Source organism: Solea senegalensis, linkage group LG10 (genome assembly GCF_019176455.1).
Source record: "Solea senegalensis isolate Sse05_10M linkage group LG10, IFAPA_SoseM_1, whole genome shotgun sequence".
In the NCBI taxonomy this organism is placed as follows: Eukaryota; Metazoa; Chordata; class Actinopteri; order Pleuronectiformes; family Soleidae; genus Solea; species Solea senegalensis.
This window is the reverse complement of record NC_058030.1, coordinates 247,826-265,000: the sequence shown is the minus strand read 5'-3', so window position 1 is coordinate 265,000 and position 17,175 is coordinate 247,826. Positions and strand designations below refer to the sequence as shown.

The 17,175-nt window shown below is 47.3% G+C and overlaps 1 protein-coding gene across 2 annotated transcripts in view; it reads right to left on the bottom strand.

The window, feature by feature from the left end:
* chmp1a (charged multivesicular body protein 1A) overlaps window positions 1-17,112 on the bottom strand; it is a 385,704-nt gene extending 368,592 nt beyond the window's left edge. The window contains exon 1 of one of the 2 annotated variants that reach the window (XM_044035995.1): window positions 16,980-17,112. In XM_044035995.1, coding sequence (XP_043891930.1) covers window positions 16,980-16,986 — 7 coding nt within the window. In that variant the 5' untranslated portion in view covers window positions 16,987-17,112. The remainder of the gene's footprint in view (window positions 1-16,979) is intronic. The other variant, XM_044035996.1, reaches the window with a different exon arrangement.
* Between the last annotated feature and the right edge of the window lie 63 nt (window positions 17,113-17,175).

Below are 17,175 nucleotides of genomic sequence, written 5' to 3'. Positions count from 1 at the left end.
TTCCCTGATCTGCGTCTCCTCCCTCAGTCAGTCAGGTTGCTGATGAAGATCAAAGGAGACCTCGGTCATCCTGCTTTTATCGAAACAGAGGTCTTTCGGCTGAAGAAAATTTTAACAAAAGTTCGACTCCAGCTAGAGAAGGAAGATAATGGATGAGTGTGTTTATTTTTCCTTTCTTTAGTTTGGTGAGTGTGTTTTTGTTTGTTTGCAGCTCTTTTTTAATCATGTGTGACATCCAACTGGGCTCTTTGAACATTAACGGTGCTCGTCAGGACACAAAGAGAGCTGCACTTTTTAATTTGATACAAACCAAACAACTGAATGTCACTTTTATTCAGGAGACACACAGCACCTCTGATAATGAGTGTGACTGGAGAAAGGAGTGGAATGGGGAGCTGGTTTTAAGTCACAGGGACAGTAACAGTGGGGGGGTCGGGATTCTCTTCTCCAGAGAATTCACACCTTTTAACTTCACTGTCGACGAGGTCGCTCCAGGCCGACTTTTAAAAGTGACTGCTCAGTTTGAGAAGATGAAACTGGTTTTTATAAATGTATATGCTCCAGTTATTGCTCTGGAGAGACTGGTTTTCATACACACACTGAACCAAACACTTCACAAGTGTTGCAGTGAGGAGTTCTTGTTTTTAACTGCACAGAGAACCCTGTCTTAGACAGGAACCACTGGGGACCTCACTCTGCTTCAAAAAATGCCATCAGCAAAATGATGGAAACCTTTGAGTTGTGTGATGTGTGGAGATGTTTCCACAGGAGCCAGCGTCAGTACACCTGGCTTCACTCTAGAGGTAACACACTGTCTTTAGCAAGACTTGATAGGTTTTATTGTTACGAGCATCATTTTAATGTTTTTAAGAGCAGTGTGATCAGCCCTGTCGGGTTCTCCGATCACTCCCTGGTGCAGTGTGTGGTTTTTATAAAGAACGTGAAATGCAGAAGTGTGTACTGGCACTTTAACACCACACTGTTGACCAATAATGGTTTTAAAGAGTCACTCAGATATTTTTGGTTTTATTTCAGAGTACAGTTCTCTGCAGCAGTAGTGGGACGTGGGAAAGGTTCAGATCAAACAGCTTTGCTTGCAGTACACTCTCAGTGTCACTAGAGACATGACCAGGTCTATGAGAGATCTGGAGAGAGAAGTGGTGGAACTACAAAACCAAGCAGACTCCACAGGAGACCGGGAACACATTGAAGTTCTCAAAGTCAAACGCTCAGCTCATTCCGACCTGCTGGGTTTTCACGCCCATGGTGCCCTGGTTCGGTCACGCTTCCAGAACGTCGCGGAGATGGATGCTCCTTCTCATTTTTTCTTTGGGTTGGAGCGGAAGAGTGGACAGAAGAGACTAATGCACTCGCTGAGGTCTGACAGTGGATTACTACTGCAGGAGGACGCAGACATTCGGCAGTGTGCTGTGGGTTTTTATCAGGAACTTTACACAGCAGGGCTTCGGGAGGAACCAGAGGTGGCGCTGTCATTCCTTGAAGGGCTGCCGCAAGTGACCGAAGACCACAGAGAGAGTCTCGAGGCACAACTTTCTGCCCAGGAGCTACAGGAGGCGCTACAGACTCTGCAGAGTGGGAAGGCTCCCGGCATAGATGGTCTCCCTGTGGAGCTTTATAGAGCCTTCTGGATGGTCATGGGGGACGATCTTCTGTGTGTCCTGCAGGACAGTCTGAACAAGGGACGGCTGCCCCTGAGCTGCAGGAGGGCTGTCCTCACCCTCCTCCCAAAGAAAGGAGACCTGCAGGAGCTTAAGAACTGGCGTCCTGTGTCTCTGCTATGTACTGACTATAAACTGCTCTCTAAGGTGCTGGCCATGAGACTCAGGAAGGTGATGGACCAGGTCATTCATGTGGACCAGACCTACTGTGTGCCCGGCAGGTTGATATCTGACAACATTAGTCTGATTCTGGACATTTTGGACCTCTCTAGTTCATTAGGCTCAGGTCTGATTTCTGTAGATCAAGAAAAAGCTTTTGACAGAGTTGAACACCATTACCTGTGGCAGACGCTGCAGGCGTTTGGCTTCAGTTCAGGTTTCATAGCTAAGATCAGGGTCTTGTACAGTGACATTGAGAGTGTGCTGAAAGTCAATGGTAGATTAAGCGCTCCTTTTAAGGTTCAGAGAGGTGTTAGACAGGGCTGCTCAATGTCGGGCATGCTCTACTCTCTGGCCCTGGAGCCTTTTCTCCACAAGCTGAGGTCTGGTCTGTCTGGTCTGTCCTTTCCCGGCTGTGAGGGCTGTTTTAAATTGTCAGCATACGCTGATGACGTTATCCTGTCTGTAAGGACTCAGGATGACATAGATGGTCTCACCCAAACTGCCGCTGACTTCGGGAAACTCTCCTCCTCCAGAATTAACTGGGAGAAAAGCAAAGCTGTGGCAGTGGGGGAGGGGCTAGAGAAGAAGCTGGTTTTACCCGGGGGCTTAGTGTGGAGAAGGGGAGGACTTAAGTACCTTGGTGTCCATCTTGGAGATGCAGCCTCCACCTCCCACAACTGGGACCTTTTTATTGAACAGTTTGATGGTCGTCTTAAGAGGTGGAGATGGATTTTACCCAAGATGTCCTTCAAAGGTCGAGTCCTCATCATTAACAACCTTGTGTCCTCCATGCTGTGGCACTGGCTGATGTGTCTGGACCCGCCAGAGAGGCTGCTGTCCAGGGTGCAGGCCGCTATGGTGGACTTCTTCTGGGACCGTTTGCACTGGGTCCCCCAGAGCGTCCTCTTTCTCCCAAAAGAGGAGGGGGGCCACAGATTTGTACATCTGGCCAGCAGGAGAGCAGACTCCAACACATCCGGTGCTTTTTAACTGGACCCTCGGACTTGGTCTGGAGGCCGGTGGCTCGCGCCATACTGGCGCGGTGTGGTGGACCGGGTCTGGCAGACTCTCTGTTTTTAATGGATTTACGTGGGCTTAACTTGGATAATTTCCCCACCTTTTATAGAGGACTCTTCAAAGTGTGGGAACTCTTCTGTAAGGAAAGAGGGCGCTGCGACTCTCTTTTCTGGCTCCTAAAAGAACCAGTGACTCACGGGACACGGCTCCACTGCGTCGCAGGACCGTCCCTACTCCAGAAACTGCACGATGCCAGGGTCCTGACCCTAGGCCGTGTAGTTCAGGTGTGCGGACCTCGCCTGGACAATGCTGCTGCTCTGGCCCAGTGTCTGGGGACCAGGTCAGTCAGGGTGAGTGGTCTCCTGCTGAAAGACTGGAAACAGCAGCTCACTGACTCTGAACTGACTCTTTTAACGAACTATTGTGACGGTTCAGCTCAGCCTGATCCCACAGACTCTTTCCCTAACATGAACATTACTCCTGTTCTTGAAAGTGACTCTGGATTTTATTTGAAAGTGAATGATTTTATTGATTATGGTTTGTGGAACATGACGGGAAAGACAATGTATTACTTGGTTTTAAAAGCATTATTGCAGAGCAAGCTCAGGGACAGAGTGGACACTCCTTGGAGGACCCACCTGTCCCTCACAACAGCTCAGAAGCCTGAGTGGAAGGCTCTGTACAAGCCACCGCTAACTAAGAAAGCTGGAGACCTACAGTGGAGGCTTCTCCATGGTGCAGTGGCTGTAAATGCTTTTATCTCTGTTGTAAATCCAAATGTCACTGATTCATGTCCCTTCTGTTCACTGAGAGAAACTGTCTTTCACTGTTTTTTACAGTGTGTTAGATTAAGTCCTCTGTTTCACTTTCTGTTTCAGGTTTTCTCTTTGTTTAATGAAACGTTTTCTCACTCTGTTTTTATTCTTGGTTACAAATATGACAGGAAAAGAAAAAATCACTTTCAATTTTGTAATCGGCCAATCAAAGATGGCCGTTTATTTAACCAGGAAGAATAGAGTGGACAACAGTGTGGATGTAGATGCTAAACGGATGTTTGTGCGAATGCTGAAGACCAGACTGAAAACTGATTTTACTTTTTATCGATTAACAAAAAAATTGGTGGATTTTTTGCAAGTGTGGGGGGAGAAGGGAGTTTTATGTTCGGTAAAAGACGATGATTTAGTTTTCGAGTTGATTATTTTATGTTTGTTGAATTTCTTCCTCTGTTTTTTCTCCTCCAGAGCCAAAATGTAATGAATAACATGCTCTGAGCAAATAAAGGAGACTTAAAAATCAAAATCTCTGCCTCTCTGTCTCTCTCTCTCTGTCTCTCGCTCAGTCTCTCTCTGTCTCTCTCTGTCTCTCTGCCTCTCTGTCTCTCTCTGTCTCTGTGTCTCTCTCTGTCTGTCTTGCTGTCTCTCTCTCTCTCTGTGCACTGCATGCTGGGAGTTTGGTGGTGGAGAGCGTGGTGAGTGTGTCTTGAGAGTTTGCGAATTTTCAAACTTTTTTCTTGGTTACTAACCGTGTTCTTTGTATGACAGAGTAGTGTGTGTGTTTGTGTGTGTAGTTGCGGTCGTTGTTGCGTGTGTGTGGTGTCGGTGTTTCCGTGTTTCACGGTGGAGATGGCGTCTCCTGAGAAGCTGTCTCTGTCTCTGAGACACGGAGTGCGGCTGGTGCAGCAGCCGAACACCACGGTGGAGCAGGTGTTGTTGGCGGTAGGAGAGCAGCTGGGACACGGGAACATCTCGTACGCGTCCCACATGAACAAAGCCGTGGTTGTGTTTTTTAAGGAGGCGCTTTTTGTTCCCCCGCTCATAGAGAGCGGTTTATTTGTAAATGAGGAGCTTATACAGGTCTCTCCTCTGGCGGTTCCTTCCACCCAGGTCACTGTGTCCGGGGTTCCCCCGTTCATCCCCAACGAGGCGCTAGCACAAGAACTGAGGCGCTTCGGGAAGATGGCGAGTGGATTCCGGTCTGTGACTCTAGGTTGCAAGGACCAGAAACTGAAACATGTTCAGTCTCTGAGAAGACAGATCTTCATGTTCCTGGACTCTCCCACTCTGGACGTGTCCTTCAGAGTGAAGCATTTCTATATGGTCTATGCTTCCTCTGGAAACATGAAGTGTTTCGAGTGTGGTGACGTGGGACATAAAAAGATCACGTGTCCCCACAGGCATAGATCAGCTGTTCAGGTGAACACAGGGGAAGGTGCGACTGCTGGGCTCGACGCTCCGGTGTCCGTGGCAGCCAGCGTCGGCGGCTCGGGCGCCGGCGCTCCGGCGTAAGTTGTTCTGGGAGTACTGGAGATCCAAGAAGGTAGATTTTAACTCTTTTAGTCAATGGTGGGAGGTGGGAAAGGCCCAGATCAGGGTCTACTGTCAGCAGTACTCTGCCTACTCCACTGTGAAAACTCAGAAAGCTGTGCAAGAGTTAGAGGAGGAGATCAGGGACATGGAGAGTGTCTCTGTCTCACACAGTGACTCCCAGAACATTTTAATTAAAGAAAAAAGAAAAGAGCTGAGCTCTCTTTTAAATGAAAGAGCTAAAGGAGCTCTAGTCCAAGCTCGTTTCATTAAACTCCAGGACATGGACACGCCCTCTTCCTTCTTCCTGGAGAGATCTGCGGTTGAGAGGAGGAGGATGGTGTGTCTCCGTCTTCCTGATGGAACAGTGACCACCGAGGCAGCGCAGATGAGGAAGCATGCAGTGGACTTCTACACAGACTTGTTCAGGGCGGATGGTTGTGATGAGGCGGCTGCTGCAGAGCTTCTTCATCATCTTCCTCAGCTCAGTGTGGGAGGCCAGGAGGTGCTGGACTGTGACATCAGCCTCGAGGAGGTGACCTCTGCTGTGTTCCAGATGGCGTCAGGGAAATCTCCAGGAGTGGACGGTTTACCTGCTGACTTAAACACTTCTGGAATATTCTGGGACAGGACTTACTAGACGTTTTTAAAGAGTCTTTTAAAAGGGGGACACTTCCTGCTTCCTGTCGGAGTGTGGTCCTCTCACTGCTCCCCAAAAAAGGAGACTTGACTCTTTTAAAGAACTGGAGGCCGGTGGCTCTTTTATGCTCGGACTATAAAATTTTATCAAAGGTTTTATCCAACAGACTGAAAACATGCCTGGAGGTTTTAATCGGTGCAGAACAGTCTTACTGTGTCCCGCACAGATCCATGCTGGACAACCTGTTTTTAATGAGGGACGTTTTTGAAATTTGTGAAATGGGGGGGCTGAAGGCTGGTCTGGTCTCTCTTGACCAGGAGAAAGCGTTTGACTGCGTGGACCACAACTTCCTGTTCTCCACCCTGCAGGCCTTTGGTGTTGGTGGGAGTTTCCTGTCCTGGGTGCAGCTGCTGTACTCCGAGGCATGTTGTGTGGTGAAGGTGGGGGGAGGCTTGAGCCGTCCCATTCCAGTCAGGAGAGGGATCAGACAGGGCTGCCCCATCTCAGGACAGCTCTACAGCATCAACATCGAGCCCCTTCTGCGTAGGCTGAGGAGCAGGTTTACCTGGTCTACCAGGTAATCTCCAGTGGGGCGGGGGGCATCAGGGTTTTGGGGATCCACTTAGGCAGTAGACAGGTGCAGAGACAGAACTGGGTGGGAGTGCTGGACAAGGTTTTAGCTAAGTTGTCGAAATGGCTGCTCTCTCAGTTGTCATACAGAGGCAGAGCCCTGATAGCTAGTAATCTGGTTGCCTCGACTCTGTGGCACAGGCTGGTGGTTCTGACGCCACCATCGGGGCTGTCATCAAACTCTGGAACCCAGACACCGAAAGCATCCTGCAGGACTGTTTTGCTACGACAGACTGGGATGTTTTTAAAGCTGCAGCCACTCTGGAGGACTCCTCTGTCAGTGTACAGGACTACGGTGAGTATGTGACTGGGTACATCAGCACGTGTGTTGACAACATCGTGCCCACCATACATGTCAGGAAGTTCCCCAACCAGAAGCCCTGGGTAAACACTCAGGTACGAAGCATGCTGCGTGCTCGCTCCACTGCATTTAAATCAGGCAGCGAAGCTGAGTACAAAACTGACAAGTACAGACTGAGACATGCCATCACAGCGGCAAAGAGGCAGTACAGAGAGAAGCTGGACAGCTTCTATTCCACTGCTGACTCTGGGCGGATGTGGAGGGGCCTGCAGCACATCACAGACCACAAGACCACCACCAGCACCATCAGTTCCACAGACAACCTGCCAGACGACCTCAACACTTTCTATACCCGCTTTGAGGCTACAACAAACACAGGGACACACACACACACCTGGACCACTGGTCCCCCCTCATCACCACCAACAGTCTCTTCAGGTCAGGTCCACAAAGTCCTGAAGAAAATCAACCCCCACAAGGCAGCAGGACCAGACAACATTCCTGGCCGTGCACTCAGAGCATGTGCTAACGAGCTGGCTGATGTCTTCACATCCATATTCAACCTCTCCCTAAACCAGAGCACCGTTCCCTCCTGCTTCAAAACAACAACCATCGTCCCCCTCCCCAAGAAGAGCCCACCCACTTGCCTGAATGACTACAGACCAGTAGCACTCACTCCTATCATAATGAAGTGTTTCGAGAGAGTGGTGCTGGCGCACATTAGGAGCAGCATCCCGGATTCACTGGACCCCCTGCAGTACGCCTACCGACCCAACAGGTCCACCACCGACGCCATCACAGCTGTCCTCCACCACTCCCTGTCCCACCTGGAAAACAAGGAGTCCTACATCAGGATACTCTTTGTAGACTACAGCTCCGCCTTCAACACGGTCATCCCCTACAAACTCACCCACAAGTTGTCCACCCTTGGCATTCACCCCACCCTCTGCGACTGGCTCCTTGACTTCCTGACTGGCAGACCCCAGACTGTCAGGATTGGCAATAAAACATCAGCCAGCATCATCACAAACATTGGCACTCCACAAGGATGTGTCCTCAGCCCCATCCTCTACACCCTGTTCACACATGACTGTGTCGCCTCCCATAAAGACAACATCATCCTGAAGTTTGCTGACGACACTGCAGTGATAGGATGCATCACTGCGGCGGACGAAGCGGCCTACAGGACGGAGGTGGACAGTCTGGTTTCTTGGTGCGAGGACAACAACCTCACCCTAAACACAGACAAGACGAAGGAGATGATAGTGGACATGAGGAAGGAGAGGAGACCTCACCAACCACTGTTTATCCGGGATCTTGAAGTGGAGCGGGTGAGCAGCTTTAAGTACCTCGGGGTCCACATCACTGAGGACTTCACATGGACCACCAACACAACACAGCTGCTCAAGAAAGCACAGCAACGGTTGTATTTTCTGAGGAGGCTGAGGAAGTTTGGCATGTCGACAAAGATCCTCAGCAACTTCTACAGCTGTGTCGTGGAGAGCAGTCTGACCAACTGCATCAGCGCGTGGTACGGCAGCACTAAAGCCATGGACCGCAAACGCCTGCAGAGAGTGGTAAAGACAGCTGAGAGGATCACCAGGTCCCCACTGCCCTCACTGCACAGCATCTACCACCACAGAGTCCACAGGAGAGCTGCCACCATCATCAAAGACAGCACCCACCCACAACATGGACTGTTTACACTCCTGCCCTCAGGACGGAGGTACAGGAGTGCCAAATGCAGGACAACCCGTCTAAAGAACTCTTTTTACCCCACTGCCATCAGAATCCTCAACAGCTGAACGGGACTACAATAATCCTGTCACCTGGTTACACTGTCACTTTAACCTGTTACTGTCACTTTAAAACCTGAAACATGCCACTTTAAATCTGTGTTCACTTTATGTACAGTTCTTATTTTTACACTTATTTTATGCATATATGTTATTTTAGTCTCTTTGTAATATTTATATTTTTCTTATGTATATTTATACTTTTTTTACAAAAGCATCTCTTTTTTACTTTTTACTTTATGCTGGTGTTTTTGAGTGGACAGCAAAGTAAGAATTTCATTGTACAGGGAAACGTGTTTCTTTACTGTGCATATGACAATAAACACTTTGAATCTTGAATCTTGTTGGAGGAAGTGCAGCGGCTCCTGGTCAACTTCTTCTGGTCTGGTCAACACTGGCTGAAGGCATCGGCCCCGTACCTTCCTGTGGCAGAGGGGGGACAGGGACTTATTGACACTGTGTCCAGAACCGCTGCCTTCAGGCTGAAGGCTGCACAGAGGCTGCTGTACGGCAGCAACCTCTGCTGGTTCTCCACCGCACGGATCCTGCTGAGGAGAGCCGGACGTCTGGGGCTGGACAAGCAGCTCTTCCTAATGGTAACGTCGGAGGCCGATCTGACTGGACTTACACCTTTTTACAGTTCTATGATCAATGCATGGCAGACACTAACCATCACCAGAACTCCTGACCCCACACCTGGAAGGTGGTTATATGAGGAACCACTTTTCTTCAACAGGTTTCTGCCCACACACACACACTGTCTTCTGCCACCCTCAGGACTAAGTTCGTTGAGGCTGGAATAATAAAACTGGGTCATCTCGCCAAAGCCTCCCAACATGAGCTCTGTGAGATCACGGACATCAGGTCTTCCAGAGTTCTGCAGAAGATTGTGGAGGACGTCTGGCAGTGTCTGTCTGCGCCGCTCAGAGCTTTCACAAGGAACGTACGTCTTCCCCTCCCTGTCTGTCAGTCCTGCTGTAGACGGGTGGACAGAACAGCATGGGCTGCTTCTGTCTCTGAAAACACCAGCACTAGGAGTTTTCAGCTCCTGTGACAAGAAGCAGCTCTAGCTAAGCTGTGTGGAGGTTCTGAACCTGCGCTCGCTGGCTGGTGTCCTGGAGTCCAGGTGGACCCGGGTGTTTTCTGCGGGAACTGTCTCTGAAGGTAACTGGAGGCTCCTGTATAAGCCCCCCGTTGAGAAACGGGTGGGGGACGTCCAGTGGAGGATCATACATGGAGCAATAGCTACAAACAGACACATGCTCGCCTTGATCCAAACACTGGGGAGGGATGTCCTTTCTGCCAGCGGGGGGAGACCCTGGAACATCTGGTGCTGCTCTGTCCTCGACTGGAGAGCTTATTTAAACTACTGCATGAGTGGGTGGAGCCTCTGGGGTTAGCTTTTGCTTCCCCTCTCTTTGTCTTTGGCCCTAAATACAGAGCCAGCAACAAGCACACCCTGGTTCTGGTCAACTTCCTGTTAGGAATGGCCAAGTTGGCAATCTGGAGGACCAGAAGGAGTCAGCTGTCTGGTCAGGGCTGGACTGATGTAGTCCAGAGCGTGAAGGGTCTGGTGGCCACTCGTCTTAGAGTGGAACACGCCTTCTGTGCTTTGACTGGGCAGCTGGACGCCTTCAGGTCTCGGTGGGCAATCAGACAGGTTTTATGTTCACTGGCAGAAGACGGTTCACTGGTCCTTCATTTTTAACTGTGTGTGTGTGTGTGAGAGGGTGAGAGTGTGTATGTGTGTATGTGTGTATGTGAGTAGTTGAATATGTGTTTTCGTTTTGATTGCTCGACTGTTTTTGATTGATTAATTAATTGATTGGTTGATTAATTGATTAATCACTTAATTGGTTGCTTGTGATATTTAGGGTTCGAGCAACTTGGTTGCAAGAACCCTATTGAAATCGTAAGAGTTCTTCTTCTTCTTCTTCTTCTTCTTCTTCCACCTACCAAATAAATCGCGTTTTTGAGGCCCTGAACGTGCCCCAAAACTCACCAATTTTCGCAACCGCATCAGACCTGGTGTAAATTTACGTTTATTAGTGTTTCGGGGAATGTGTGTTAAAAAAATGAAAGTGGGCGTGGCAAATAACTGCTCCACCCCCTAAAACGCGTGGGCCTGAGAAGCACGTTTAATGTACATGCACGAAACTTGGTACACACGTTCCTTAGGTCGGGCCGGTCAAAAAAGTCAGTGTAGCCGAAGCTCTAAAACAAACATGAACGCCGCCATCTTGGATTGAAAGTTAATTTTTTGCTGATTTTGGCCATATCGCACCATCGGTATTTGAACTAACTTGTCCTAGAGCTTACATGGGATCACGTTCAAACTTGGTGAGGTCACTTTGGACAAGTTCAGGTGCTTACGATGCTTATGGTTAGTTCAAATGTCGCATGGCGTACGAGAAAGGGGCCGGCAAAGTTGGTGAAAATTTTTATTTTTCGCCACAGGCAAAAAAACCTCTTAGAACTTTGCGATAGAAGGTCACATCCCAACCAAATTACCTAGGGTTGATGATGGACCATTGCTGAAGAAGTCTGTGGAAAAACTGTACATTTTTGGCACAGCGCCTCCTTGTTGTATCAGAAAATACAAAAAATACACAATTCCGGTAATAACTTTTACAGAGTTATTCGTATCAAACTCAAAATTTGTGAAAACATTCAAAACACATGATAGATGATGCGTGCTTAATGTGATAACACATCGTTCAACGGTGTTGCCATGGCAACACTGCAAAATCAGATATTTGTGACAAAAAAAACAAACTGCTACAACTTCCGAAGTCCAATCTGAACCAAACTTGCTGGGATTGATGATAGTCCGGCCCTGAAGACACCTATATGAAAATATTCACTTTTTTTTTGCAGATTTTGGCCATTTCGCACCAATGGTATGTGAACGCACTTGTCTTAGAGCTTTCATGGGATCACCTTCAAACTTGGTGAGGTCACTGTGGACAAGTTGAGGATCTAAAGTTATTAAAAGTTTTTCAAAATGTCGCGTTCATTCATATTTTTCACAACAAAAGGCAAAACTCTTATAACCCCTAAAACTTGTCCTCCTGAGGAGCACGTTTAATGTACATGCACTAATCTTGGTACTCACACGTTCCTTATGTCGGGACGGTCAAAAAATTCAAAGCAGCCTATGCTCTAAAATGAACAGGAAAGCCACCATCTTGGATTGAAAGTACATTTTTTGCAGATTTTGGCCATTTCGCACCAATGGTATGTGAACGCACTTGTCATAGAGCTTTCATGGGATCACCTTCAAACTTGGTAAGGTCACTGTGGACAAGTTGAGGATCCAAAGGTGTCAAAATCTTTTCATTAAGTATCACGGCGAACAAGAAGAAGGGTGGCAAAGTTGGCGAAAATCACGATTCCTTGCAACACACAACAATCTCTTATAACTTTGCCATGGAAGGTCAGATATTAACCAAACAAGTGACAATTGATGATGGGCCCTTGCTAAAGATGTCTATGCAAAGACTGTAAATTTCGAAAACAGTGCCTCCTGGTGGTGGCAAACACTAGGAAGTCTGGTATGCGTGCCTAATATGATAACAAATCATTCAACGTCATTCAAAGTCAGATATCTGCGACAAAAAACAAACTGCTACCACTTTGAGAATGCTATTCCAATCTGAACCAAACTTGCTAGGATTGATGATAGTCAATCCCTGAAGATGCCTATATGAAAATATTCACTTTCAAAAACAGTGCCCCCTGTTGACGGCAGACAATATGACGTCTGGTATTTCACTACAACAAAACGCTAACAACAAACTCTTATAACTTTGCGATGGAAGGTCACATCTTAACCAAACTTGTGACGATCGATGATGGGATCTTGCTGAAGATGCTTATGCAAAAACTGTACATTTTGAAAACAGCGCGTTCTGGTGGTAACAGAAAATACAAGTTCACAATTTCCCTTATAACTTTAACAAATTTCATTGTATCATACTCAAAATGAATGAAAACATGTAAAACACATGGTAGATGATGCTTGCTGAATATGATAACAAATCGTTCAACGGTGTTAACATCGGAACACTGCACAGGATCCACTCTACTGAGTGGTTTGTCAGTGTCTTGTGTTTGTCAACCTTTGTTCGCCACATGATGGAGGCATTTGCCTACAAATCTATCAAATCTAACATTTACAGTTTCTCATGCTGCTCTGACAGGGAAAGATGGGGCAAAAGGTACTGCAAGAGGGGCCAAGGAAAAAAAAAGCAGGGAAAATGGGAAGAGAGAAAAAGTAACGGAGGGAAAAAAGAGAAAATGCACCCTAAATTCTTATACCATCAGATGTTCTATCACTAAAATAACTAGTTATTTCTAAAATTCAGCTTTAATTCTGATACCATCAGATGTTTTTCACAAAAATAACAACTTATAGACAAAATCACACTTACAGTTTTGCTGCTTTAACAGGGATTGTTGTATCCACTTGAAACTTGATATGTGAGACCTCAGACCCGCCCTGAACATGTCTGTAAAGGATGACCTCCCTACAGGAAGTACAACTCCCGAAACAGGAAGTAAAGTCTGACATTCTCCGATCCACACGAAATTTGTTATGTGAGTCAAGGTACCTTCCCTAAACACGTTTACGGATACGCCTTTCACTCAACAGGAAATCGGCCATTTTAAACAGGAAATGCCTGACATTGCGCAGGGATGCAGCTGAAAATAACCAGTACCGCAAGGACTCGCGCTGCGACGTGGACGCACGGGGACTCGCGAGCCGTCAAGCTCGAACCCGTTAATTACCGCTTGCGGTACTAGTTATATTTATATTTATTATCCATCCATACCTCTACGTTTGTCAGTAACTTATTTTATGTTAAATGGAAAAATGAATGTTGTGTTAAACTCTGTCTCTGTCTCTCTCTGTGTGTCTCTCTCTGTCTCTCTGTCTCTCTCTCTATCTCTCTCTCTGTCTATCTCTCTTAACCTCGTTCCCAGGTCAAACTTGGGTTCCGTCCTCTCCAGCTCGTCTCTCTCTCTCGTCAGTCGATGAGTCCTCCGAACACTTGGGGGCAACGTCGCGCTCCAGAGCTGCAGACGAGCATCAGTGGATGGTGAGTTTGAAACACAGGCCAAATCCTAGTTCTGGATCCTCTGAAGTGTGCATGGTTCCATTATTTTGTGTCATTGTGTCATTGTCCTCCAGTCTTCTGTGAATAAATGTAAACCACTCACTCTCTCACACACACACACACACACACACACACACACTCACTCTCCCACACCAAAGTCCACAGAGAAAGACTCAGCTAATAAAATCTATGTCTTTAAGAACGTGTCCACGTCTTCATCGCACTGTGAGACAAAAACTGAAGTCCTTAGTGCAGATGCATTTCCACGGTGGATGAGCGGGTCAGATGTGTGTCTCCTTGTCTGTGCAGGACGAGTTCAGTCACCCCGTGGAGAGTCTCGCCCTCACGGTTGATGAGGTCATCAACGTGCGCCGAGTGCTCGTCAAAGCAGAGATGGAGAAGTTCCTTCAGAGCAAAGAGCTTTACAATAACCTGAGGAGAGGAAAGGTGACAACGTTTCCTGTTTCACTGCCACGCCGGCTTCACACACTCACTCACTCACTCACTCACTCACTCACTCACTCACTGTGTGTGTGTCAGGTTTGCTGCTGCTGCAGAGTGAAGTTCCCTCTCTTCTCGTGGCCGTCCACCTGCCTCCTGTGTAAACGGTATCATGGGAAAATGTCTGAGATAATGAGATAAAATGAATAATAATGTTGACTGATGATATTTTATTCTTTAATATTAAAACCCAGTGTGTCTTGTTTTCAGGTCTGTTTGTGGCTCCTGCAGCGCAAAGGTACATTCTTATCATAATCATGACAATTCAAGCTGAGTGAGTGAGTGAGTGAGTGTCTGAGTGAGTGAGTGGTGAGTGAGTGAGTGTCTGAGTGTCTGAGTGTCTGAGTGAGTGAGTGTCTGAGTGAGTGAGTGAGTGAGTGTCTGAGTGTCTGAGTGAGTGAGTGAGTGAGTGTCTGAGTGTCTGAGTGAGTGAGTGAGTGTGAGTGAGTGAGTGTCTGAGTGAGTGCCTCAGTGAGTGTGTAAGTGAGTGAGTGTCCGAGTGAGTGCCTCAGTGAGTGTCTGTCTGAGTGTCTGTCTGAGTGAGTGAGTGAGTGAGTGTCTGTCTGAGTGAGTGAGAGAGTGAGTGGTTTACTGCTTTGAGAATCTGTCAATTCTTGTATAAAAGTACAGTGTGTTGTTGCTGTCCTCTCTCTGTCTCTCTCTGTCTCTCTCTGTCTCTCTGTCTCTCTCTGTCTCTCTGTCTCTCTCTCTCCAGATGAAGATTCCATCTAAAAAGATGGCTCACATTCCCGTGTACACTGTGGGTTTCCACAGCACTCCAAAGAGTCACGGACACAAAAGTCAAGTCTATAAGTGAGTCTGTGTCTGAAAACACACACATACACACACACACACACACACACACACACACACACATACACACACACACGCACTACACACCAGCACACACATGCATGCACACGCATACGCACACACATGCGCACACACATACACACACACATACACACATACATACACACACACACACATGCACACGCACACACACACACACACACATGCACACATACGCGCACACACACACACACGCGCATCATCATGCGTGTGAGACTGGAGAGCTGTGATGAATAAAAGTTTATCGAGCGTCTGAAGACAAATCTTCACCTGTAACATAAAGTTAATAAAACCTTTTCCCCGCCCTCTTTGTTCTTCTTCAGGTCACTGCGTAGTTTATCTCGTCGCTCGGTGGAGGAGGAGTTTCCTCACCTGTACGCTCATGGCTGCACGCTGCGTGACGTCTGCGGCGAGTGCACCAAGTTTGTGGCCGACGTCATTTCCTCGAGCCGCCGGAGCCTGGACATCCTCAACAACACGCCTAAGAGGGAAGCTAAAGCTGCCGCCGCCACCCAGAGGCCACAGCTGCAACGGCAGGCTCACCTGGAGGCGTGTCCTCACCCAGACCCTCCCCCACCTCACCCTCAGCTTCCTTCCCACACCCATCACCGCCTTCAGCCGCCATCACAACCCGCTTCACCACAGCATCAACAGCTTTAAACAATGAGACAGACACTGTACACACACCCACACTCACTCTCATGCCTGTAGGGGGCAGTGTCTGCAGTGAAGATGATGCTGATATTAAAGCAATTGTCAGCAATGTTGACGTTTGGCTAACTTCCTGTACTTTGCTATCATTAGCATGCCCCTCCCTCCTCACATGCCTCATCTCTTGAACACCCACTTGGTAAGTGGGCGGGGCATCTATTCGTAGGTAAAGCGACCAAACCTCTCTCCGCCTCTTTGTGGAATTCTGCCGCCTGATTGGCTAAAGAGGTTCCCCTGCATTAGAGCTTTACTGATGTGTGGGCTGAGGCCCACTGGTGGCCATCAGAGGTATTACAGGTGGACAAAAAGGCTCCCATTCAAACACAACAACAACAACACCATTGTCATAAACTCACGCACACCTTTTTATTTCCTCTCATCCACAGAGGGATTTATGATGCTGTGTCACATTTAAAACAAGCTTCTTAATATCCGGGCTGAGGTTACCATGACGACGACCACAACAACGATGACACTGTGAATGTAAACGAGGACTGCGTGGCCGAGTGGACACAGACGTGGACGTTTTCACTCCTCGTGGACGCTTGTGATCGGCTGTTTGTTTTTTTTAGAACATGAAATAAAATATTTAAAGAAAAAAATGAACTCAACTGCAATAAAATTTCAACGACAAAACACGACCAGCAGGTTTAATCATTTCATTTCATTGTTTATGACGACACTTAGCTCAGTTTTTACCATGAATGTGGAATTATTCTCAAGAGAATATGTTTTTTCTCCACAAACCAAAAATGATTGACTTTAATGATGTTTTTGTTTTATGGAGCAAAGAAAGTAGAAAAAAGAAAATCACATTTAAGAAGCTGAAAAATGACAGAAAGTAGAAAATATTCACATTTAAGAAGCTGAAAATGACAGAAACTAGAAAATATTCACATTTAAGAAGCTGAAAATGACTTTGACTCGTAAAACCTGATTTATGGATGTATGTTACTGTAGTTTTGGCTTGTCAGGGTGACGTCACAGATGTTGTTACTGAATGTCGCGTAAATATTCAAACGTTGGTCGTAATAACGACGCTGACATGAACATGAAGAGGAAGCAAATGTGTTCAGCAGCGAGTTTAAACGTCCACAAAGTCTGAATGTTTGTTAAAAGTGTAAATTCAGTGTGCGGACAATCGGAACAGGTTTGACGACGCACTCCCGAGCTAACAGGCTAACATGTCGTCTAAACTGTTTTGTTTTCACGGCACGAGGACAAAATGTGACAAGATGGCGGAGCCGGAAGTTGGAGAACAACTCACCCTCCATTTCAAGACGAGTGTGACTTCAGGTGAGGACAGAGAATGTTTCCGTTTTTAAAACGTTTTAAACACGAGACACTTGGATTTGTTTTGAAGAGACAGTGGGACACAGCACTTCCTGGTTTGGGAGAGAGTCACGTGACATGCGGAAAAAGAAGACAGAGGCGCGTTGCTGCCCCCTACACGTCATTCGTAG